The sequence below is a fragment of the Phocoena phocoena genome, chromosome 10 (genome assembly GCF_963924675.1).
Source record: "Phocoena phocoena chromosome 10, mPhoPho1.1, whole genome shotgun sequence".
Classification (NCBI taxonomy): domain Eukaryota; kingdom Metazoa; phylum Chordata; class Mammalia; order Artiodactyla; family Phocoenidae; genus Phocoena; species Phocoena phocoena.
The window spans coordinates 54,252,785-54,277,133 of NC_089228.1; the positions used below are offsets into that span (position 1 = coordinate 54,252,785).

General features: G+C 44.4%; 1 protein-coding gene across 3 annotated transcripts in view; it reads right to left on the bottom strand.

The window, feature by feature from the left end:
- The window catches only part of TGFBR2 (transforming growth factor beta receptor 2), a 91,940-nt gene that overhangs the window by 34,063 nt on the left and 33,528 nt on the right, over window positions 1-24,349 (bottom strand). For 2 of the 3 annotated variants that reach the window (XM_065884756.1, XM_065884755.1), the window contains exons 2-3: window positions 23,286-23,454; window positions 19,109-19,299 (exon numbers count right to left, since the gene is read on the bottom strand). The exons of the other annotated variant lie outside the window; for it this stretch is intronic. In XM_065884756.1, coding sequence (XP_065740828.1) covers window positions 19,109-19,299; window positions 23,286-23,454 — 360 coding nt within the window. The remainder of the gene's footprint in view (window positions 1-19,108; window positions 19,300-23,285; window positions 23,455-24,349) is intronic. 3 annotated transcript variants of the gene reach the window in all.

The following is a 24,349-nucleotide window of genomic DNA, read 5'->3' on the forward strand; positions in this document are numbered from 1 at the left end:
AAACAGTTCAGGCACTGAGGCCAACTATAGCTATTTCTAGTCACATGAATTACAGATCCCAACCAACCAGCACAGTAAGGCAAAAGGGGGGAACCTGCCATACCAGATAAAAAAGGTCTATACGTCGACAGCCTCATCTTGCCTGGTCCTTTACACCTGTTCAGTGTTTCTTAGTCTCCAGATGTCACTGTGCTCGCTCATCTACTGTACAAACAGATCCACTGATAGATGGCTGCTTTTCTGATGATATAATTTATATTTAAAGGATGATTTGATATTGGGAAGACAGGAAGTTCACAATATTAAAAGCACTCTTACATTCAGTCCCCAAACCCTATTATTTCCAAAGAGACTACACAAAGTACATTTTTTAAAATAAATTTATTTTATTTATTTATTTATTTATTTTTGGCTGCATTGGGTCTTTGTTGCTGCATGCAGGCTTTCTCTAGTTGCGGCGAGTGGGGGCTACTCTTCGCTGTGGTGCACAGGCTTCTCATTGCAGTGGCTTCTCTTGTTGCGGAGCACGGGCTCTACACATGTGGGCTTCAGTAGCTGAGGCATGTGGGCTTCAGTAGCTGTGGCACGCAGGCTCAGTAATTGTGTCTCGCGGGCTCTAGAGTGCAGGTTCAGTAGTTACGGCGCACGGGCTTAGTTGCTCCGCAGCATGTGGAATCTTCCCAGACCAGGGATCGAACCCGTGTCCCCTGCACTGGCAGGTAGATTCTTAACCACTGTGCCACCAGGGAAGCCCAAAGAGTACATTTTGTTAAAAGAGCTTATTTGAGGATTTTCATTCCAAGTCTCCTGTATATCCCCAAATCATCTCTCTTTGCCACGCTGTGTTTGCTGCCGGGGGTTTCAGGTCACATTTTGTGCAGGATATTACACAACAGAGACTGCATTTCAAATCCTGAAGTCCCTGCAGCTCTTGGAAGAGGACTTCTCTTGAGCTTTCCAAGTCTACACTCTAAGTGATATACTTTCACGTTACTTCTTTGCCTCTAAACCATCATATGTCCAGACACCACACTGAGCTAAGATTCGATTTCATGATTTTCTCAGTGCACACAGAGAAGTTGCCTTTTTTGACAATTTGAAGAAAATACAATAGTACTAGACTTAAACAAGTAATATTTTATCAGGCAATTTGGAAAGCCCTAAGAATAATCAAAGCAGATTCTGCAATTCAAAAATTGACCGATACCAGGAATTCCCTGGTGGTCCAATGGTTAGGACTCTGTGCTTTTACTACCGAGGGCCTGGGTTCCATCCCTGGTTAGGGAACTAAGATCCTACAAGCCATGCAGTGTGGCCGGAAAAAAAAAAAAAAATTTACAGACACTATTCTGTATACTTAGAGGTAGTATAAGTTGGTTTTTAAGAACTTGGGACTCTGAAGCTTTTGCACAGCAAAGGAAACCATAAACAAAACGAAAAGACAACACACAGAATGGGAGAAAACATCTGCAAACGAAGCAACTGACAAGGGATTAATCACCAAAACATGCAAACAGCTCATGCAGCTCAACATCAAAAAAACAAACAACCCAATTAAAAAAGGGGTGGAAGATCTAATAGACATTTCTCCAAAGAAGACATAAAGATGGCCAAAAAGCACATGAAAAGATGCTCGACATTGCTAGTTATTAGAGAAATGCAAATCAAAACTACAATGAGGTATTGCCTCACACTGGTCAGAATGGCCATCATCAAAAAGTCTACAAACAATAAATGCTGGAGAGAGTGTGGAGAAAAGGGAACTCTCCTACACTGTTGGTGGGAATGTAAATTGGTAAAACCATTATGGAGAACAGTATGAAAGGTTCCTTACAAAACTAAAAATAGAGCTACCGTATGATCCAGCAATCCCACTCCTGGGCATATATCCAGAGAAAACCATACTTTGAAAAGATGTATGCACCCCAATGTTCACTGCAGCAACTATTTATAATACCCAGGACATGGAAGCAAACTAAATGTCCATCAACAGAGGAATGGGTAAAGAAGATGTGGTACATTTATAACGGAATATTACTCAGCCATAAAAAAGAATGGAATAGGGCTTCCCTGGTGGTGCAGTGGTTGAGAGTCCACCTGCCGACGTAGGGGACACGGGTTCATGCCCCGGTCCGGGAAGATCCCACATGCCGTGGAGCGGCTGGGCCCGTGAGCCATGGCCACTGAGCCTGCGTGTCTGGAGCCTGTGCTCTGCAGGGGGAGAGGCCACAACAGTGAGAGGCCCGCGTACCGCAAAAAAAAAAAAAAAAAAAAAAAAGAATGGAATAATGCCATTTGCAGCAACATGGATGGACCTGGAGATTATCATACTATGTGAAGTAAGTCAGGTAGAGAAAGACAAATATCGTATGACATCACTTACATGTGGAATCTAAAAAAATGATACAAATGAACTTATTTACAAAACAGAAACAGACTCGCAGACTTTGAAAAGAAACTTATGGTTACCAAAGGGGAAAGTGCGGGAGAGGGGGTAAATTAGGAGTATGGGATTAACAGATGCAAACTACTGTATATAAATAGATAAACAATAAGGACCTACTGTAGAGCACAGGAAACTATATTCAGTATCTTCTGGTAACCTATAATGGAAAAGAATCTGAAAAAGAATATATATGTATAACTGAATCATTTTGCTATACACCTTAAAGTAACACAACACTGTAAATCAACCATACTTCAATTTTTTTAAAAAAGCAGGTAGAAGGACTTGGAGGGAGTCAGTCTGGCTGCACTGAGAGAAGGGAAGGCAGATGCTTTTTGGCTGTCTGGTTTGGATTCTGTTTTCCCAGAGACAAAATTCAGTTTTATCACGTCTAGTGAAGTGGGACCCAGTTATAATAAAGAAAATGATGAAAGTGAACAAAAGGTACAGATATCTGCTAGATGTTTACTGGCTATGTTCCAAGCATGTTCATTTGACAGACAAAGGGAGCATTACTGAGTCACAGCCCTGGCCGGGCACAGACACATGGGGATCCCTAGAGGCAGAGATACAGGATTTCTTAAGGAGCAAAGCAAATTGCCTCCTTATTCTGTGACACTCCACATCCTATCAGCTTTCCTCTGTTACTGCCCCATCTCTCACTCACACACACCCCCCAATCCATCACACTGTATACATACTTTCTAACTCAGGAGTTCCAATATTTTGCATATTTTCTGGTGGCACGGTACAAAAAGGATCTCTTGGTGCCTCCAGGCCAGCAGTATCAGCAGGCAGCACCTGGGAACTTACTGAAAACGCAGAATCTCAGCCCTTACACTGCTGACTGCAGAATCTGCATTTCATCAAGTTTTCTAGGAGATTCATTTACACAGTAAAGTTTGAGAAGCACTGTTTTAGCAAACATCCCTTGGGATTCTGCCACAGAGTTGTTTCCCTCTTACGGAGAACATTCACAGTGGACTTGCTTGCAAAGCCCTAGGGCAATTGTATTCAGTGCTAGCCAATGAGAAAATGGTCCATAAGAATGTTCTAGTCAAATGAACTTCAAGAGGAGTGTAGAATGAGATATAATTCCCCATCCATCATCTCAAGAAAAAGTAAACAATTAAATTCAGGCAAATAATAAAAAATCATTTTAATTAAACAACAGGACAGTAGCTTACTGGGCATGCAGGGCTTAATTTAACTTCCAGCATATGGACAGCACTGTTTGACATTCTAGACAAACTTTGAGAATACATTTTCCCCAAATGATGGAAGAATTCTTCTTTCCAGTCCATTTGATTGTTTTATTCCAATTGTACGTATTTCAAAACTAAGCTATTGCCTCACCTCACATCCCATTGCAGAGTCTCCTTTAGGTTATTTCCTCCCTACCTCTCTCCCCAACAAAAGGGTCTTACATGTAGTCTAATCCAGTATGACAACCTCTTCCAGAATATTCCCGAAAGGTACAGAGGAAACTTCTGTTGTAAGTGTTACGACAGAGGGACTCCACTCCTCTATAAATCATCCCATAATCTAACCCCAATAGACCTATTAGGAGAAAGTCTCAACATGGGGATATTTTAAAATATATTCTTTATAATCAAATATGGCCTTCCCGTAAGTCCACTTACTGGCTTTCGTGCTATTCTCTAAAGCAAAAGACAATGCAATGACTCCTTCTTCTATGGGATGGCAGCTCTCAAACTGCTGTTAGGCATTTAACGCATTTCCCTAAATCATCTCATTTTCAAGCTGACTGAACATCTCTGTCTTCTTCAATCACTCCTAAAAAGACCTATTTATCAGACCCTAAAGTCTGGCACATTTATCAGACTCCCGCCTGCCAGCATGGAGCAGGCATCCCATACATGCCGGGTCTAAGTATAAAGTGCTCTGGTCTCTGAAATCATTCTTGCTTCTCAAGATTCTCTGTGACGTTTCACCAGACCCAGCTCCAATACGTGGGACGTAATCCGTGTAGACAGGTAACAGGACTCTCACCGTTCTTACCAGTGAGCACAGACTACTGCTGGTTTGTGTGCTCTCGTTTCCCTTTGATTCTCTCCATCAGGTCACCCCAATTTCAAAATGACCTTAACTCCCCTCTAACCCCCTGGGTCTTTATCGCCTGAGCAGATGCCAAGCCACCTTTCTGATAAGCTGCTCCTTTGCCATCAACTGTGTGGACAGACAGGCCTGGCTTGACGTGTATCTCGGTCATTTCAGGCAGTTAGAACCCTGATCCTGTCCCTGCCGTTAGCATTCCTTGCCCTGTGCTGATTGTCCTTCCTACATGAAGAGAGCGCCTGAAACGTGCCAGGCTTTGCCCACAACACAATGACACGTCCTATGAAATATCTATCCTCCACGGGCTGACCTGTGCTCTCTGCAGCAGGATTTTTTCATTCCCTTCTCTGCGTTAGAGTCCTTTGACCACTAACTTAGCTTGGGCTTTGTTAAGATCCCCCAGCTGCCCCGATTCTCTCACTCTTTTCCTGGTTGCCTGTCTGGATCATATCTTCCACCCTGTCTAGGGGCCCTTCATATTTTCAGGAAACCTGAAAACAGAGAGAGAGGGCTTGAGTTACCCTACTATCCTCTCCAACAGGGAGACCCCCCGGCTTTAGAAAAGCACATCAATTATGCACATTATCAATACCTGTCACGTCACCGAAACACCTCCTGCCTCCTCTCTGGCTCCACCTGAACCACAGTGTGGTTGGGTTTTGGCACCCAGACCCTGCCATCCACACCTTCAGGTTGCAAATGTGCCTGCCCTGAATGTATCTCGTTTCACCAGTTCTAAAACCTCAGATGCCTACCCAGTGAGGCCCGCGGCCTCGTTCTGAGGTACTCGCTTGTAAAGTGTGGCAAGCACAGTGACATCCTGTTTTAAGGAATCCTATTATTCCCCAGGGAGGGGGTGAGCCAGGTGCAAGTTTGCTTGTTTTTCTTCTCCTCTAACCTGGAGGGCTGAATTTAGCTACTTCCTGTGGTGGTTACTGCTCTCTAATTGTTACCATCCTCTTTCAAGTTATATGTGGAACATGATGAAAAATACAAAAAGATGTGGCAGAACAAACTGCCTTGAATTCAGCGGTTCCCAACATTGGCTGCATATTAGAATGTCCTGGTGGGTGGTTGTTTTTTTATTCCTGACACCAGGCGCCAGATCAATTAAATCTGAAACTGCAGAGCTAAGACCCAGTTAATGAGCCATTTTTAAAGCTTCTCAGGTGGTTCCAATGTGCAGCCAAGGCCGAGAACAACGGCTTCGGCCTGACGGAGACTGGGATGGAACCTGGGAAAAAAGAGAAGGCATGGAAGGAATTTTAATCACTAAATTTAGGATCCATTGCTCCTGACACTGGAGACAGTGGCATGAGGTGTATGTATTTTTTTTAAAGTAAAGAAGCAAATATGAATTGTTTCTTTAAAAGTTAATATTAGTTTTTATAAGGCATAATTATTGCTGGGAACACTGAGATTTTACATAATTAGCAACATGTAAGAGTTATTTGAGGATCAGAAAAGGTTTTCCAAGAGCCAGTCGGCCGGATGTTCAGCTGGAGGTAAATACAGCCTCTGGAGTTCAGGACGGGCGGACATGAGGGTCAGTTTCCCAGTGGTTAGCGAGCTCCAGTGTTTTTCCATTGGTGGGACACTGAGGTACTTGGAAAGTAGCAAACAATCTCCCAGACCCTTTTTGCCATCACCCATCTGTGTGTTGTTTACAGAACACGAGAAGGCCACTGTGAGAGGAGAGACTGCAGACGTTTCACCACAGCTTCGCAGCAACGCCAGCCTTACTGGCTCAACTGTTCTATTGGTCACTCACATCTAGGGGATGGGGTTTGAGACAGACTGTGTCCTTAATGGATTCCACTCGGCTGTGATTCACGTCAGGATGAGGTTCCAGGGTAGAAATATTCACAGCTGGCAACCACATCTGGCCTCAGAGCATCTTTGTTTACTTTGCTGCTTAGGGGGAAAAAAAAAAACCCTACAGAAGCCAGTTGCTTTGCCTGAAGACACTTCAAATACATGCTAAGTCTCACAGGACTGAGTCACAGTGCCCTCTGGCATGTCCAATCTTTATAATTTCCTTGGCCAGACATGGGGCTGTATTCAGGGATTCAGAGGATGCTTCTAACTCATTCACAACCCAAGTCTCCTTCAGCACTGAAGGATTTCTCTTCCCCAGAAGAGATTTCTCTTCCCCAGAATGAGACGAGTGACTTTAATCCATAATTTTCTTCCTCTTCTAACAACTTTTCTCCACCAAATTTCCACACTTAGGTTTCTTTTCCTTTTGCATTGAGACCAGAAAGTAAATCTGGTTTGTTTCTCTTGAAACAAAAAAGCACAGCTGGCAAGCCAGCTATTTTGAGTCGTGAGGGCGCAGTTCAAAGGCAGCAGCACACCCAGAGCCCAGAGCTGCCAGAGCACATATCATTCTGCTGGTTTCTTGCACGCAGGAACTCAGAGCTTCCCCCAAGAAGCCAGCTGCCGCATGCTGGAGCAGAACGAACACAAAATGAGATCGGCAGCACGTCCAAGCCCTCCCCGACTCAGAACCCAAGATAAGTCCATACAGTACGCAAGGCACGTGATCCACACCCGGAGTGGGTCTGCTGGATGGCGGGAAGCAAAGTTATTAAGGTCACAACAGGTCCAGGGGGACCCAGCTGGCTGAGATGATCTGCTAGCAAGTTAAACAGAGACAGGAAACCGCGTGTCTGATATTGTAAAAAAAAAATCATTTGTCTTCCTGCCAGCTTTAGGCCTGCAAACCAAAGAGGCTGTTTTCATTTAAAAGAAACTCGACAACAATGAGAAAGGAAAGAAGGAGCGTTTGTGGCTACCAGGAGTCCCTGTCTCCTCGTCTCCTTGCTCTCTGCCTCTCCAGGTCCTGTGGGGCCTGCAGGCAGCTTGTGGGTCAGCCAGGAGCATTTTACCACAGCAGGTGAACTCTGAGTCAGAGTGGTTTCTAGAGTCCTGGTTCCTAAGTTAACTAGATATAACGGACGTATTTACTGATAGTTCCATCCTGTAAAAAAAAAAAAAAAAAAAATCTCATGCAACCTAGAGATAGACACAGTAGTGGGGGGAAGACCAAAAAAAAGTAAACATGGGAGCTGGGATCAAGACAAATGGAAGGTAAATGTAGGAAAACAGGCAAGCAGGGGTGATGTCAGTATGCAAAGTACACGCCCACATATTTGCTAGAAGCATGACTGAAGCTTTTCTGGTAGTACTGTAGGGAGAAATACAACAAAACATGGTCATGTATATCAGGGGGTGGCCTGAAGCCTTGTTCTGTAAATAAAGTTTTACTGGAACATGGTCGCGTCCATTTGTTTACATACTGTCTGTGGCTGCAACAGGGGCTCTCTGGCCTGCAAAGCCCAAAATATTCATGAACTGGTCCTTTACCAAAGAACCTTGCTGATCCCTGCTCTACTTGAAGCTCTGTATGCTTCAAAGTGTCCTTAAGGTCAAAAGCAAGTATGTCCTCATGAGGGGAATAATCTTTCCAAAGCAGAGAGCTGAGAGAAATTTCTCCTGGCTTCCTCAGCGAGGTGACAGTACAATGCAGAGAACAGCTTCCTCAACAGCGTTCTTTACAGTGAACCTGTCCCTCTGATTCACAGGACTGTTGCTGAAGATGGGTGGTACTTACAGACGAGTCAGCAGAAGGAATTTTCAGGAAGGAGAATGCAACACGACATTGGTACAAAGTGTCTCACTCATCTGGCTAAATCCAAAGACGAGACATTTGAATCTAGGGGAACAATGGTAACTCTTTACAGCCAAAATTTATTGCATAGTTGTTCTGTGCCAGGTACTATTCTAAGTTCCCTACATGAATAAACACATTTATCCTCACAAAAATCCTATTCAAAGTGAGCACTATTTCTATCCCCATTTTTCAGAGGGGAAAACTGAGGTAAATTGGTTCACCCAAGGACAAACAACTCATAAATGGCTTAGCTGAGATGTGAACCCAGAAAATCTCACTGGGGAGAGCACGATCTTCTCAGAAGATGAGCATCCTGCTGGGCGTCGTTTGTAAAGCTCGTTCCTAACAAGCCCGTGAGTGGTATAGCCTCTGGTTGTGCTGCTTGCCCAGGACTCGCTGAATGGGGAATCTGGGCACAGATTAGCAACCAGGCTTCTGTCCACATGGGGGTAAGACTGTTGTTAACAAGCACCCCACACACAGCTGCACGTGGAGGGTTGATGGTACTCCCTGAAAAAAAGAGACAAGATTCTCCAACTCTCCTGTGGGCAAATGGTGGAGAACCAACTGCGAAATCTTGGGACATTCACACCACTCTCTAGAAATCCATTTCTTTGTCAGTAAAATGAAAAGTTTGGACGAGCTAACTGCATGGGCTTCATTTCAGCATAAAAAAAGTTACGACTCCAAAAAGACTAAGATGACAAGTCTTGGCAAGGATGTGGAGAAAAGGGAACCCCTTTGCACTGTTGGTGGGAATGTAAATTGATACAGCTTCTATGGAGAACAGTATGGAGATTCCTTAAAAAACTAAAAATAGAACTACCATATGACCCAGCAATCCCACTCCTGGGTATTTATCCAAAGAAATGAAAACAGGATCTCAAAGAGCTATCTGTACTCCCATGTTCACTGCAGCATCATTCATAACTGGCAAGACATGGAAGCGACCTAAATGTCCACCAAGGGATGAATGGATAAAGAAGGTGTGGTGTATATTCAATGGAACAGTATTCAGCCATGAGGAAGAGGGAAATCCTTCCATTTGTAACATCATGGATAGACTTTGAGGACATTATGCTAAATGAAATAAGACAGAGACAGACAAATACCTCATGGTATAATTCACATGTGGAATCTAAAAACAAAAAGCAAACTCACAGAAACGGTAAAACGGTGGTTGCCATGGGCTGGGGGGTGGGGGAAATAGGGAGAGGTTGGTAAAAAGGTATAAACTTTCAGCTCTAAGGTGAATGAGTGATGAGAATCTAGTGTAAAACATGGTGACTACAGTTGATAACACTGTCTTGTACAGTTGAAATTTGCTAAGAGAGTAGAACTTAAATGTTCTCACACAAAAAGAAAAATATGTGAGGTGATGGATGTGTGAACTGCCTAGATGGAGGAAATCCTTTCACAAAGTATATTAGGTCACCATGATGTACACTTTAAATATCTACAACTGTGTTTGTTAATTATACCTCAGTAAATTTGAAAAAATGCTAGAACGTGACGTCAAAAAAAAGTTATGACTCTAGGAAACAAGGCAACACACCTGAAAGCAGTTAGCACAGGTGGACCAACCACAGCAGGCTCTCACCCCAGGGCAGAGGCCATCACTACTATTGTTCTAGGGATGTCCACAGTCTGGGCCTTGGGCATGGTGCCAGCTCCCCTGCACTTCAGCTAAGGAAGGGGGTGGGACTCTGGCCTTGAAACCAAACTTTTCAGAGTCCAGGCTTGAGTTTAATGCTAACTCGCTTTCCCTCATGGCCATGGAGACTTGCCATTTCCAGAAGAAGCAGTTCAGCTCTAAGTCAGGAGGAAAGGTGGGATGGCCAGGGATCCAGCCATCTAGGAGCTGGGAGCAGTCCAGAAGCACATCTTCTTCAATCTGCCAAATTACCATCCTAACCCAGCAGATGATGATAACAAACAACTGAAGAGCAAACTGATTCAGGCGAACTTTTAATGCCTCCCTATTCCTTTTCCAGGCTCCCCCGGGGCTACCAAACAACTCCCTTGTATCAACAGATCCAGTTCAGAACAACATCTTGTGAAATGCTTCTTGAAGGTATTCCTACATGTCTTCTTGCTTTGGGAAATAGTAGTGTATGATCCCATAGATAAAGTATGTGAACATTATCATGGAAACCAAAGAAATGTTCCTGATAAGGCACCTCATCTTCTCTACATGGAGCTCCATGCCAGCACAAAGTTTGTGACGCATACAAAAAATGACTTCACTATCGCTATGGAAAAACACCCCCATTTCAGTGGGGTGTTCTGTTACACGAAAGGACGGAGTAAAGCATATTTAGCTCCTTTGCAAATGACCAGGTTTAAGACCAAATGTATTCCTCTTGGGCTGACTGATCAGCTGGGCAAGTTACCAGCAGGAAGCTAACAAGACCCATCTTTGGTTCTCTGGTTCCATTCTTAGCTGGGTGAGTTCACACCAGTGCTTTCACACTTCAGTGTGAGAACAGATCACCAAGGACACTGATACAACACTGATACTGATGCAGTGGGTCCAGGAGGGCCCTGAGGTTCTGCTCTTCTACCAAGCTGCCCGGCAATGCTGCAGCTGGTCTGTGGACACTTGGAGTAGCGAGGATTCCCCATTCAGAGGAGGGGTTCTCCTCAGCAAAGAGTGCGCTCCTTATCTGGAGGAATGAGGGAGAATGGAGGCCCCTACTGTGTACCAGCTGCCACGCTGGCCCTCCCAAGCTTCACCTCCTTCAATCCCCACAGCACCCTGAGGCCACAGGTATCCCTATCAGCACTAAGTGGTCAACAGCGGCACAGCCATTCAATGAGGCGGCCACGTGGCCCAAAGCAGCTTTCTGCCGAGAAAAGGAAGACGGAGTGAAGCCCTTTGGCAAGAACAGAAGTGCGATCGCCCCGAGCACTGACCTGCACGGCACAGTGAGCCCTCCCATTTGTATTTAGCCACCTGCTACTGTGATTCTGCGTCACAATAGGAACAACGCACCTAATGTGTGATATTATCCGACCACGGAGGGGTGTGGTTAGCTTTGATTACAAACTGTGGACTCGGTACGCTCCCCCTACCTCTGTGAAGGCACGTGGAGAAGAAAAGCTGCTCGAGGCACGAGTTAAAGCAACACAAACCCCTCCCAAACTCTTGCGGCGCGGTACTGACCCTTGCAGCGCCACACACAGGAGGTCTGAGTGGCCTGCTGCACGCTGTGGTCGAGTCTCCACCACAGACCTCAGTGCTGGAACACACCAGAGGGCCGGACGGGCCTGGCTTCACATCTCAGGGTGAGCAAAAGTCCGCATCGGATAGAAACCCCCAAATAATACCAGCAGCTAACAGATGGGGCGCTGGCATAAGCACTGCATGTAACAATCTAGCCGCACCCCACCCACCCCCCGTTTTAGTTCCATTTTACAGACTAGGAGAGGTCAGGTAACTGGCCCAATGTGGCAAAGCGAACAAGTGGTAGAATGGGCCTTAAAATTCCAGAAACCCACCACAGACCCATCTTAACCATTACACTGGACTGTTTATTTTGTACCTAAAACAAGCAGAAATCATCTCCTTGCCTGGCACTCTGCAAATGAAGCATCTTTACTGCACTTGGAAACCATTTATGAAATGAATAAAACTGAGTGGTGTTTTGGATTCTTCAAGGCTTAATGAGCGATCCTACCCACATCATGATTTTGCAAAGTGGACATGTCATCTGCAAGTGAACAGGGAGCCGTTAGCTTGGGGTCCCCACCCCCATCCTGGGCTCACTTTGGTCCAGGAGCCTGACAGGGCTTGTTTGACTGACAGCTGTCACCAGGACATCAATAAGGACCCAGACAAATGCCCTCTCTTCTAACCGGAATCATAGGGCTTGGTGAGCTCAGGGGGAGATAATGACTTCCTCAGAATTCTACATATATTTCACCAAGCAGGAATCATCAGACAGGACAGGGAGACCTGACTTTTGGAGAGCAGATGGAAGAGCGGACCCCGGCCTCATTCTAATTGATCTACATTAGGGAAGCAGGGAGCCACCGGGCATAGCACAAGGCCCCACTGGGGGGTTTTGGGGGAAAAGATAGGTACCTGGTTCAAAAAGAAAGACAGCAAGGTCTCTTTAATTCCTTTGTTTTGGAACATTGGTTTCAAACTCATGAAAGCTGGCAACGCCCTTCTGTGATTCACATCTTCTGCTGAAGCTTGGTACACATGGCAGGTAAAGGAGAGCTGATTTACTCCCTTCTCCCTCAGTTCCTCAGAGCAGCCCCTGATGCCCCTCGGAATACAGACTTCAAACCCTGTACTAGGGACACAGACCTTGGTGAGAGTCTGCAGACCAAACCTGTAGCCCAGCTCTGCCACTAACTAGCTGAGTAACTACAGGCAAGTCACCTAACTTCTATGTTCCTGGCTCTCTGCCATCATCACCAGGGGACAGTAATCTAATCATCTTTCTGGGCCTTAAGACAATTATCTCAACGAATCTTCAGTATCTTCAATACATTCTCTGCACATTTCTCAGGTATAGAACGTAAAGGTGCTTCGACAAGGTGAACAAGACCAGAGGCATACAAGCCATCACTACACACCAACCTCTGGGAACCTGAAAGGAGTGAAGATGGGAGGACTGGTGGCTTGTGTAGAGGCCCATCCTCCCCCAAACCATCTGCCAGGCTTCAGGCTTTATGCCAGGCGTACAGACAAGCAACATGGAGCAGGAGAGAAAATCAGTGCTAAATAATACAAAGAGGTGGCATTTGTCCCCCCACCCCCGGCCTTTTTTTTTTTTTTTTTGGTAGAATAGGCCTGGGTGCCTATAGAGGCAAAGGAACACAGTGGTATCTTGTTGTCTGAGGCTGGGCTGTCCCACCTGTCCATTCTTTGGAGGACTGAGGTCATGGCCTCGGTTAAGTAAACGGAAATCACCAAATACAGGAAGAAAGCAACTAAATTTCTAAAATGAGGATAAAAATCCCAATGATGATGGAAAAAGGGAATAAGGGAATTTACTGGGAGTCACAAAAATGTTCTGTATCTTGATTGTGGTAGTAGTTACACAGCTATATACATTAGTCACAATTCAGTGAAAATAGTATCTTCAAACGGTGGATTTTATTTTATGTAAATTATACATCAATGAATCTGACTTTTAAAAAGAATCTCAGTGATATGATTTACCAAGTTTAGGATTTCCGTGCAGAGTTCCATGCAGAAAAATCTCTCTGGATGAATGCATGATCACAGACCAAGAGGAGGCTTTCTTTTCACTGTACCCAGTTTGTCGAATTTGAATTTTTTAATATGTACATATGTTATCTGTTTAGAAAGACAGAGATAGAGAGAGTGCAAGAAAGAAGGACATAAAAAGAGAAGGAAGGGGGAAAAACCCTCACAGAAGTTTTATTTTATACACAGCCCATTATGAATCCTAGCTATGCCACCACTAGTCATGGGATCCTGGACAAGGTGTTACAGTTCTCTGAGCTTGATTTTCTCATCCATAAGATGGGGATACTAGCAGTGCCTACCTCATGGGGTGGCTATGAGATTAACTGAGGCCAGGCCATCACAGGGCCTTAGCAACAAACACAGCAACTACATTCCCTCTGAATGTCAGCTATCATTCATAGTAACACTGAAAATAAAGATCTACATTTAAAGAGTAAATCTTGTGGCTCAACTTTTTTTCCCTCACATATTTAAGAAAAATGTAAGATGTAAGTAATCATTATCCATTGTTTGTAGATCAGAAAGCAACAAGAACAGAGTGCTATCCTAATAAAAATACTACACAGAACACTCCAGAAAGCTTTTGTGTTCCCCATCTTATTTGACTTGGAGTAGAAAAATAAAAATTGCTTCAAGAGTTTTCCCACCTTATAAACCTGATCAAGGAGGTGAAAGACTGAGAACTATACTGAGAACTGAGAACTATATGCTGAGAACTATAAAACATTAATAAATGAAACTGAAGATGATTCAAAGAAATGGAAAGATATGTGCTCGCTTCGGCAGCACATATACTAAAATTGGAGCAATACAGAAACGGAAAGATAACCCATGCTCTTGGATTGGAAAAATTAATATTGTTAAAATGGCAATACTACTCAAAGCAATCTACATATTTAATGTAATCCCTATCAAATTACCCATGACATTTTTCACAGAACTAAAACAAATAATCCTAAAATCCATATGGAACCATAAAAGACCCAGAATTGCCAAAGCAATCCTGAAGAAAAAGAACAAAGCAGGAGGCATAACCCTCCCAGACTTCAGACAATGCTACAAAGCTACAATAATCAAAACAGCATGGTATTGGCACAAAAAGAGACATACAGATCAATGGAACAGAATAGAGAGCCTAGGAAAAAAAAAAACCCACACCTACAGTCAATTAATCTTTGACAAAGAAGGCCAGAATATAAAACGGGAAAAAGTCTCTTCAGCAAGTGGTGCTGAGAAAGTTAGACAGTTGCATGTAAATCAATGAAGTTAGAACACACACTCTCACCATACACAAAAATAAAATCAAAATGGTTTAAAGACTGAAACACAAGACATGACACCATAAAACTAGAAGAGATCATAGGCAAAAAATTCTTTGACATAAATTGTACCAGTGTTTTCTTAGGTCAGTCTCCCAAGGCAATAGAAATAAAAACAAAAATAAACAAATGGGACCTATTCAAACTTACAAGCTTTTGCACAGCAAAGGAAACCATAAACAAAACGAAAAGACAACCTACAGAATGGGAGAAAATATTTGCAAATGATGCGACTGACAAGGGCTTAATTTGCAAAATATACAAACAGCTCATACAACTCAACAACAAAAAAAACAACCCAATCGAAAAATGGGAAGAAGACGTAAACAGACATTTCTCCAAAGAAGACATACAGATGGCCAACAGGCACACGAAAAGATGCTCAACATCACTAATTATTAGAGAACTGCAAGTCAAAACTACAATGAGGTACTACCTCACACCAGTCAGAATGCCCATCATTAAAAAGTCTACAAATAACAAATGCTGGAGAGAGTGTGGAGAAAAGGGAACACTCCCACACCGTTGGTGGGAATGTAAATTGGTGCAGTGTAGAAAACAATATGGAGCTTCCTCAGAAAACTAAAAATAGAATTACCATGTGATATAGCAATCCCACTCCTGGGCATATATCCAGATAAAACTATAATTCAAAAGAGATACATGCACCCTTATGTTCACAGCAGCACTATTCACAATAGCCAAGACATGGAAACAACCTACATGTCCATCAACAGATGAATGGATAAAGAAGATGTGGTACATATATACAATGGAATACTACTCAGCCAGAAAAAAGAACGAAATAACGCCATTTGCAGCAACATGGATTCAACCAGAGATTATCATACTAAGTGAAGTAAGTCAGAAAAAGAAAGACAAATACCATATGATATCACTTATATGTGGAATCTAAAATATGACACAAATGAACCTATCTATGAAACAGAAACAGAATCACAGACATAGAGAACAGACTGGTGGTTGCCAAAAGGGAGGGAGTTGGGGGAGGGATCGACTGGGAGGTTGGAATTAGCAGATGTAAGCTTTTATATATAGAATGCATAAACAACAAGGTCCTACTATATAGCACAGAGAACTATATTCAATATCCTATGAGACCCAGCAATCTCACTACTGGGCATATACCCAGAGAAAACTATAACTCAAAAAGACATCTGCACTCCAATGTTCATTGCAGCACTATTTATAATAGCCAGGTCATAGAAGCAACCTAAATGCCCATCAACAGATGAATGGATAAAGAAGATGTGGTAGATATATACAATGGAATATTAGCCATAAAAAGGAATGAAATTGGGTCACTTGTAGAGATGTGGATGGACCTAGGGACTGTCATACAGAGTGAAGTAAGTCAGAAAGAGAAAAACAAATATCATATATTAACACATATATGTGGAATCTAGAAAAATGGTACAGATGAACCTGTTTGCAAGGCAGAAATAGAGACACAGAAGTAGAGAACAAACATATGGACACCAAGGGGGGAATGTGGGGGTGGGATGAATTGGAAGATTGGGATTGACATATATTGACATATATATACTAACTAATACGTATAAAATAGATAACTGATGAGAACCTGCTGTATAGCACAGGGAACTCCACTTCGCTGTACAGTAGAAACTAACACAACATTATAAAAGAACTATACCCCAATTTTTTAAAAATCCCATGATAAACCACAATGGAAAAGAATATATTAAAAAGTGTGTGTGTGTATATATATATATATATATATATATATATATATACATACACACACACACACATATGTACATAACTGAGTCACTTTGTTGTACATCAGTAATTAACACAACATTGTAAGTCAATTATACTTCAATTAAAAAAAAAGTTTTCATTCCTTAATATAAAGAAGAGATGGTGGCAATAAGAGAAATGGACCCCAAAGTGTTCTTCCTAATACCTGATGTTGTAGGGGTTGAAAATATCCCCCTACAACAAATAGAGAGAAGAGAGATGGTTATTTTTAAGCATACTCCCTGGAGCATTTTAGAAGACTCTGAAATCACTCAAACATCTGAATCATCAGCTGTGCTGGATTTCTTGAGTTGTACAATGAGAAACCACCTTTATGCTGATTATCTCACCTCATAAACAAACAGTCTGATAATGAATAAGAGGGAAAACATGAATGTGGGCCCATGATTATCACATGAGTTGAAAATATGCTGAAATCTGAAGTCATAAATACCTTAAGAGCTTATAGTAATATACATATATATAAAATATATCCAACTTGCAAGCCATTTATCAACTTTTGTCCCCTTTGAATGAAATAAATTCTTCCATTGTGGATAAGCCAGTATGCAAAAGGAGATAAAAGTTTCAAAGATGGTAATAAACATGTCTGGATATTCCACTATTAGGGATTAATTCCTTTGGCTTAGCCTGGGCCTTGTTTTTAAAGGTGAAGTACTTGGGGAAGGTTAACACGGTAAACCAGGATATCAAGGTTACCATGTTTTAGTGTGATTTAATCTAGTTACAATGTCCCTCCTAACTCAAATTACATAAGGAAAATGAGAGACATGGAGTGCCTGTAGGACGAAAAAACAGGAGAGGGGAATGATTTTGGAAGGTATTGCGCTGACAAGATGTACATGCCTGCCTTTGTACACTGAGAAATTGGCACAGGTGGAGTGTAGAACAGGAAGGGAGGGAAACTGGCTGAAGGACACACAGAGAGCAAGAGGTGCGTCTGCAATGCCCATAAGCACCATACACAAAGCATGAGACTCATCACTTTCTATATTTGGGACACACACAGTAGCAGGGATAGTGTGTCGACCCAGCACTTGTGTTCCAAAAGGAGTTTTTATTGAATTGGACCTATTTGGGGCTAAAATAACCTTTCCCCATGCTGAATTTATATTCCTAAAATCAAGAGAATATTATTTGCATCATCAGCCTGGAAAAATTAAAAGGCTTATAATCTCCAGTGCTGGAGAAAGTAGATGGAAATTCATATGCTTATATATCTTCTGGGGGAGGAGAACAATTTAATAGTGGCCATCCAAATTTAAAATGTGCATACGTCTGATCCAGAAATTTCATTTCTAGAAATCTATCTTGCAGAAATACTAGCACAAATGTATAAGATGTTTTTACAAAGATAGTCAATGCAGCATTAAGTGGAAAACTGGAGACACCTAAAATAAGCTACCAACTTATGTGGGAATAAGTTAAGAATGGTTAAGTCACTCATAGAAGATATGCCATATTATGCAATTCTGGACAACAATTAAAAGGTGTACAATATATCTACATATATTGTCTTGTTTAGAAGAGAAGTAAAAGTGGGTGGGTGAAAAAAAATATTGCCAGGTAATATTTATAGTATGATCAACTGTTTGCATGGAAAGATGGATAAGTGGGTGCAATGAATGGCTGGACAGATGGACAGATAGATGGACAGACAGATGTACAGATGGATGGTGGATGGATGGACAGATGGATTGGTGTTTGAGTGGATGGACAGATGGACAGGTGTTTGGATGGATGGACAGATACATGGATAGATGAACAGAGAGATGGATGGACAGATGGACAGATAGATGAATGGATGCATAGACAGATGGAGAGATGGATGGGCAGATGGAGAGATGGAAAAGTGGGTGGATGGATGGATGGGCAGATGGAAGATGGGAGGGAAGGTAGGAGGGAGAGAGGGAGGGAGTAGGGAAAGAGGGGAGGGAAGGAGGGATAATATTGGGTTGGGCAAAAAGTTCATTTGGCTTTATGTGGAAGATGTTACAGAACCCAAACGAACTTTTTGGCCAACACAATATGCATGATGGATAGAGACAAGTGTGCATCCAACAGGCTATCATTACTGAGGTTAATGTACTTTCCCCTTTAGACAAATCCTAGGAGTATGTACACACAACAACTTGAGTTAAAGTCTCCCTCCTGAATCATACAGCCTCCTCCCAACTCTGGACCAGTCGTTCTCAAACTTGAGCTGCCTCAGAATCACCCTGGGCCCACACCCAGGGTTTCTGGTTCCACAGTCAGGGGTGGCACCCTGGAATCTGCATTTCTAACAAGTTCTCAGGTGATGCCACTGCTGCTGTTCCAGGCACTGCGCTTTGAGAACCACTGCTCTGAGTGACACAAACTATTTCTCAGTGACAAATCATAACGTGGGCCCCGGGAACCAGATTTGATACAGACCAGAGCCAACCCTGCTACCCCTTAAGCCCCTCTTTCCAACAGGTGAAGGGGGCCTGATCCCCAGTGTGAGCCCACCAGCCAGCACCAGCCAGGAAGGGATGTGCCCTGAGCCTGCAGACCATCCCAAGAAGAACACTCACCTTCGGAGAAGATGATGTGGTCGTTGCACTCTTCGGAGCTGCAGGAACACATGAAGAAAGTCTCTCCAGACCCCTTTTTTTCCTTCATAATACACTCTGAAGAAGCAGCGTCGTCAAGGACAAATCCATGGTAGGCGATCTTGGGGTCGTGGCAGACCGTCTCCAGTGTGATGTTCTCATCATTCTTTCTCCTGGGGCACAGAGAAGGAGGGGGTGAGTATGGTCCCACAGGGAAGCAGTCTGGGCTGTATCTCCATCAGGACATTGTTTCTAACAGCAGCGCTGCCTCCTGTTCTCCATCACTTACAGGTTGTCCCGTCATATCCTGTGCTTTTCCACGCACTTCAGTCTTTCCTTTGCTTATCTCAGAACCCACTTAGGATCATAACGTGAGGGCTTTCCTTGGAGACAAACCTGTCAGAGAACTTTGCACATTATGCCTTAATTAAATCATTAAAGGGAGGGCGTGGGGAAACAGGAGATCGCTAGGTCCTTGGGGTGACTCCAAACCTTCCATCCTGACCGCACGGTGAGCCTAGCATTGCATCTCTAGTTTGCTGGACAGAATCTAGCTAAATATTACTCAGTCATAAAAAGAACGAAATTTTGCCATTTGCAGCAACATGGATGGACTTGGGGGGCATTACGCTAAGTTAAATACGTCAGACAGAGAAAGACAAATACTATACGGTATCACTTATATGTGGGATCTAAAAAGTACAGCTAGTGAATGTAACGAAACAGAAACAGACTCACAGATACAGAGAACAAACTAGTGGTTACCAGTGGGGAGGTGGGGAGAGTGGGAGGGTATAAGACAGGCTCAAGGATGGGAATATAGCCAATATTTTGTAATAACTACAAACGGAGCATAATCTTTAAAGACTGTATAAAAAATTAAAAAGTAATAAATTTTGAAAAAAAAAACTAAAAACCCAAAACCCCTACCTATCCTTAACCCCCAAGCTACTGGAAAGTCTTGGCAAAAACAGTGGCCATGAAACAAAAGCACCTCCCTCCCTGCCCCCATAGTTGTGTGCCCGCCTGCATAGGTGGGGGTTTGTGTTTGGTTTTGGTAACAAAATGAAGCCGTGCTGAGTCCTCCGGGATCCAGGGAAAAGCACGGTGTCCCTGCCTTGTGAAGCCTCCAGAGGCCCCGGGATGGGACAAGGAAGAAACTGTGAGCCACGAAGGAAAGCTGCTCTGCAGCCCTGGGGCAGCTCTTTCAGAGCCCCCTGACTTCCACCCCCTGCTGCCTATAGAACTAGAATCAGAGGGAGGAAACTCAATCACAGTACTTGAGGCTCCATAAGGTCCTCAATTGCTTCCTCCACTCAGTGCTGTAACGGTGTCTCCTGGACAGGCAGGGCCCAGTGTGCAAAACATCTGTGGGTACACTGGAGCACAGAAAGGGAGGACACAGTGAAATAAATACAGACTTCTTTGTCCTGCTACCGAAGAGGTTGTCAATATCTGCGACAAAAGAACCACAGTTATGAAATTAATTTTGGTTCTAAAATATTTCTATCCTTGAAAAGGACTTAAGCATTTCACATGGTAAGCGTGCACAACTGGCATTAGTTCAATAAGTGAATGAGGGCTTCCCTGGTGGCACAGTGGTTGAGAGTCCGCCTGCCGATGCAGGGGACACGGGTTCGTGCCCCGGTCCGGGAAGATCCCACATGCCACAGAGCTGCTAGGCCTGTGAGCCATGGCCGCTGAGCCTGCGCGTCCGGAGCCTGTGCTCCGCAACGGGAGAGGCCACAACAGGGAGAGGCCACAACAGTGAGAGGCCCGCGTACCACAAAAAATAAATAAATTAAAAATAAATAAATAAATGAATGAATCAGCAAGTGAATGAAAAGAACACTAAAACTGATCGTGGGAGAGTACCACCACAGAGAGCAGAGTCTTTTATTCCCCCACTGGGCTATTCCTAAGATAGCCGAGTGTCCAAGTGTGCGTGCCCTGGACACAGACTCTGAGGCTGTGAGATCTCTGGATCTCTGTGCAGGAGCTCTAGGGAGATTCCCCTGCAGGGGCCAAAGGCAGCAATGCTGCACAGAGCAGGGAGGGGGGTCGTGATGAGGCCTCTGCTGACCTCTGGGCAGCTGGGGGCTGGGATGGCCCACCAGAGCTGTCCCAAGCTGAGGCAAAGTGGTCAGGCGTTTGGGACACTGCACCAACCAGTCCTGGGATGCTGGCTGCTGGTATAGAGAGGCTGAACCTGCCGGACTCCAATGAAGCAGCTCGGGGAGCAGACAAGAGGAGCACCCCTGGAGGGCTTGAGGTGATCCCTCAGCCCAGGGTGTGCACCTCAGTGCTGCATGGGCGGGGGTACAGGACAGCATCCCTGGCACCTCCCTCTCTCCACATCCAAATGTGTCTTTTCCCAGAAAGGTAAAAATAACGTTCACTGTATTTAATCTTTAGGGCTGAGACACAGAGGGCACAGAGAGGCTTCCCCACATGCCCGCATCTTCTGAGACAGCAAAGCTTCAATGCCAGGGATGTGTGATTCACACTCCACCCCTTGGACTTGTACTGGGGTAGGGAAACTACCTTTAATGAAAAGAGCCTGTTTGGGTGTAGAAGTATGTTCTCACCTCCAGTGGATATTTAAGTAAAGACAGGCAGCAGAAAACAGGAATGAAGAGGAGCCTGGGGTCAGCTGGTCTGGGGTCTGAGGCTTCCTGCCCCAAACCTGACAAGTGGTCCTCCATCCTCTCGAACTTGGTCTGACCCTTCCAGAGAAGGAAGCCTGGCCCACTGGCAGGAAACCACGACTGAGAAAATGTTTCAACTGATCCTGAGTACAAGTCTGTCTGTCCCCTTGTAAATGCTGTGGGTCTCCTGTCCTGCAGAGTTCTGCACGACAAGTTGACTATATTTTCCACTTGAGAGCCCTTCAGATCTCTCAACAGAGCCCACGTCCTCTTTACTGGACTAGCCATGGCTAACTGCCCCCACCAGCCCTCAGATGGTACGCTTCTGAACCTCTGATCACACTCGTGCCTCTGCTCTGAACACCATCTCTGTCAAAATCCGTTTTTCAAAACCACCACTCAGAGCTGGACACAAGTGCAGCTGGCAGGTATGGCAAGCTGCCGTGACAGATCTTTAGCTGTTAACATTCCTTTAGTTCTTAAGAACCTAATTCATGTCCTGGTACGTAGGGAAATGTGCCAGGGTTTCAGATTTATCATCAAGGCTGAGTATACACGGTCCAGAGAAAGTCTCAAAAGACTCCTTCCAAAAGGAGCGGGGCAAGATATCTGGGTTTACATGCTCATTTGCAAATGACCAGGAGACATAGAGGTTACTTTAAAAAAATAGCTGATAAATTGAAACCATCAGAATAAGGCTTCAAAATGTTATATTTCATTAATGAATGTGTAGTTTTTTTATAAAATAAGGACTCTCTTAATGATCTCTATTTTTTTTTAATCTCTGGCTTATACTCCCAATTCATAACTATGAGTTAATCAAATGATTCATGAGCACCCACTGTGTGCGTGTGTGTGTGTGTGTGTGCGTGTGCGTGTGCGTGTGCGTGCATGCCTGGCAAGACGGGAGGATGAGGGAGGAAGGGAGGGAGGGAGGGAGGGGAAAAGGGAGGGGGAGGGGGAGGGGAGGGAGGGGTGGACAGAGCGAGGGAGAGAAGGGGATCTGCTCCAAGAGGAAGATGTGGTCCTGCTCCCAGAGGAAGATGCAGTGTTTGGCCCAGCAGTGGTGTGAGGCACTGGCCAAGGCTTCTGACTAAGGAATAGGTTGTCTCCTGATGCCAAGTCACTTCTCCCATTTTTGACAAGTGCGTCCCTCTTGCAAGAGCCCACCTTTCATCTCCACGAAACAGGACTGAGTTTGTGTCAGAAGAACAAAGCTCCTGGCATCACTACGGGGATCCCAAGGGGTCTCAATTAAATGACTAGTGGCAAATCCCTCTCCTTGACACAAGGAATGGTTTCCGGACTTACAAATAGTAAAGGTGCATGTGTATATTTGAAAATGTATAGAGTATCTCTAGAAATTACACTGAATGACTGAAAAAGAGATGCTCTAAAGGGAAGGGAATGGGACAGATGTCGAAGTTTCAGGCATGGAGACACATGACTATGTACCACGAATGCTCACTGCTTATAAAAGGGGAAAGAAAGGTGTTACAGGGCAACCTTACCAGACAGCCACGCAGACCTCTTGCGGCTTCTCACAGATGGCCGTGATGCTGCAGTTGCTCCAGCAGGACTTCTGGCTGTCACAGGTGGACAATCTCACATCACAGAATTTACACAACTGCGGCAACTTGACGGCACCATTGTCGTCAGTGACCATCATGTCACTGTTAACTGGGAGGGAAAAGAGATGCATTACATGATTAACCAACATAATCAGCTGCCAGTGGATTCCTGATACGATGCAATTTCAAATGAACCTGGTGTCAGAAGAATGAATGCGGAGAAAGGCCACATAAGGCCTCCACATCAGATGAGAATTCGGTAATGAAAGCCAGGGCAGCGTGGAGATGGTTGGGATGGAGGAGGTTTGGTAACTTCTTGCCTTTGTCAGTGAGCGTCATAAGGCACTCTTTCTACAAAACCCTCCTCATTCAATCCAGAGACAGAGCTTGCGTTGCCCCACTGCATGGTGCTGGGTGCTGGTGAGCGTGCCCTTAAGGAAAGTATAGTTTAGCTGGTGGATGGACACGAAAACAGACCAGGGCAGGGCAACCCAAAATAAAGAGAGGCACGGAAGACGTGGGAGCCAGACGAGAGTCCCCACCTCATGGGCAGAGAGGGGTCCCGAGGAGCAGAGCTGTGACGTGGGGAAAGGGGGTCGGCCAGCTCGGAGGAGACCCTGGGGGTGAGGTGGGACTTTGCCATCGCTTTCCTGACCTACACCCGACAGAGCTATCCAGGCCTTCTTTGCAAGAGCCTGGCTCTGCCTGCTTCCTGTTGCCTTGAGCCAACTCAGTTGATAAAGTGTGTCTCCTAGACACACACACACAGGTGAGGCCTGGAGTCCCACAGGTGAGTGCCAGCAAGCTCCATCTCAAGGGTCTGCTGTCGGCAACCTCTCTGACCTCATCCCTCCCACCACCACCAGCCGCCCTCTTAATTCTTCACTCGCTACCTTTTAAGACACACGGGCCTTTCCTGGAAGAAGCCAAGCTCCTGCCTTCCTCACGCCCTTCCCTTGCTGTGCCCTTTGCCTGCCTTCTTGTCACCTTCCTGATCTCTGGTT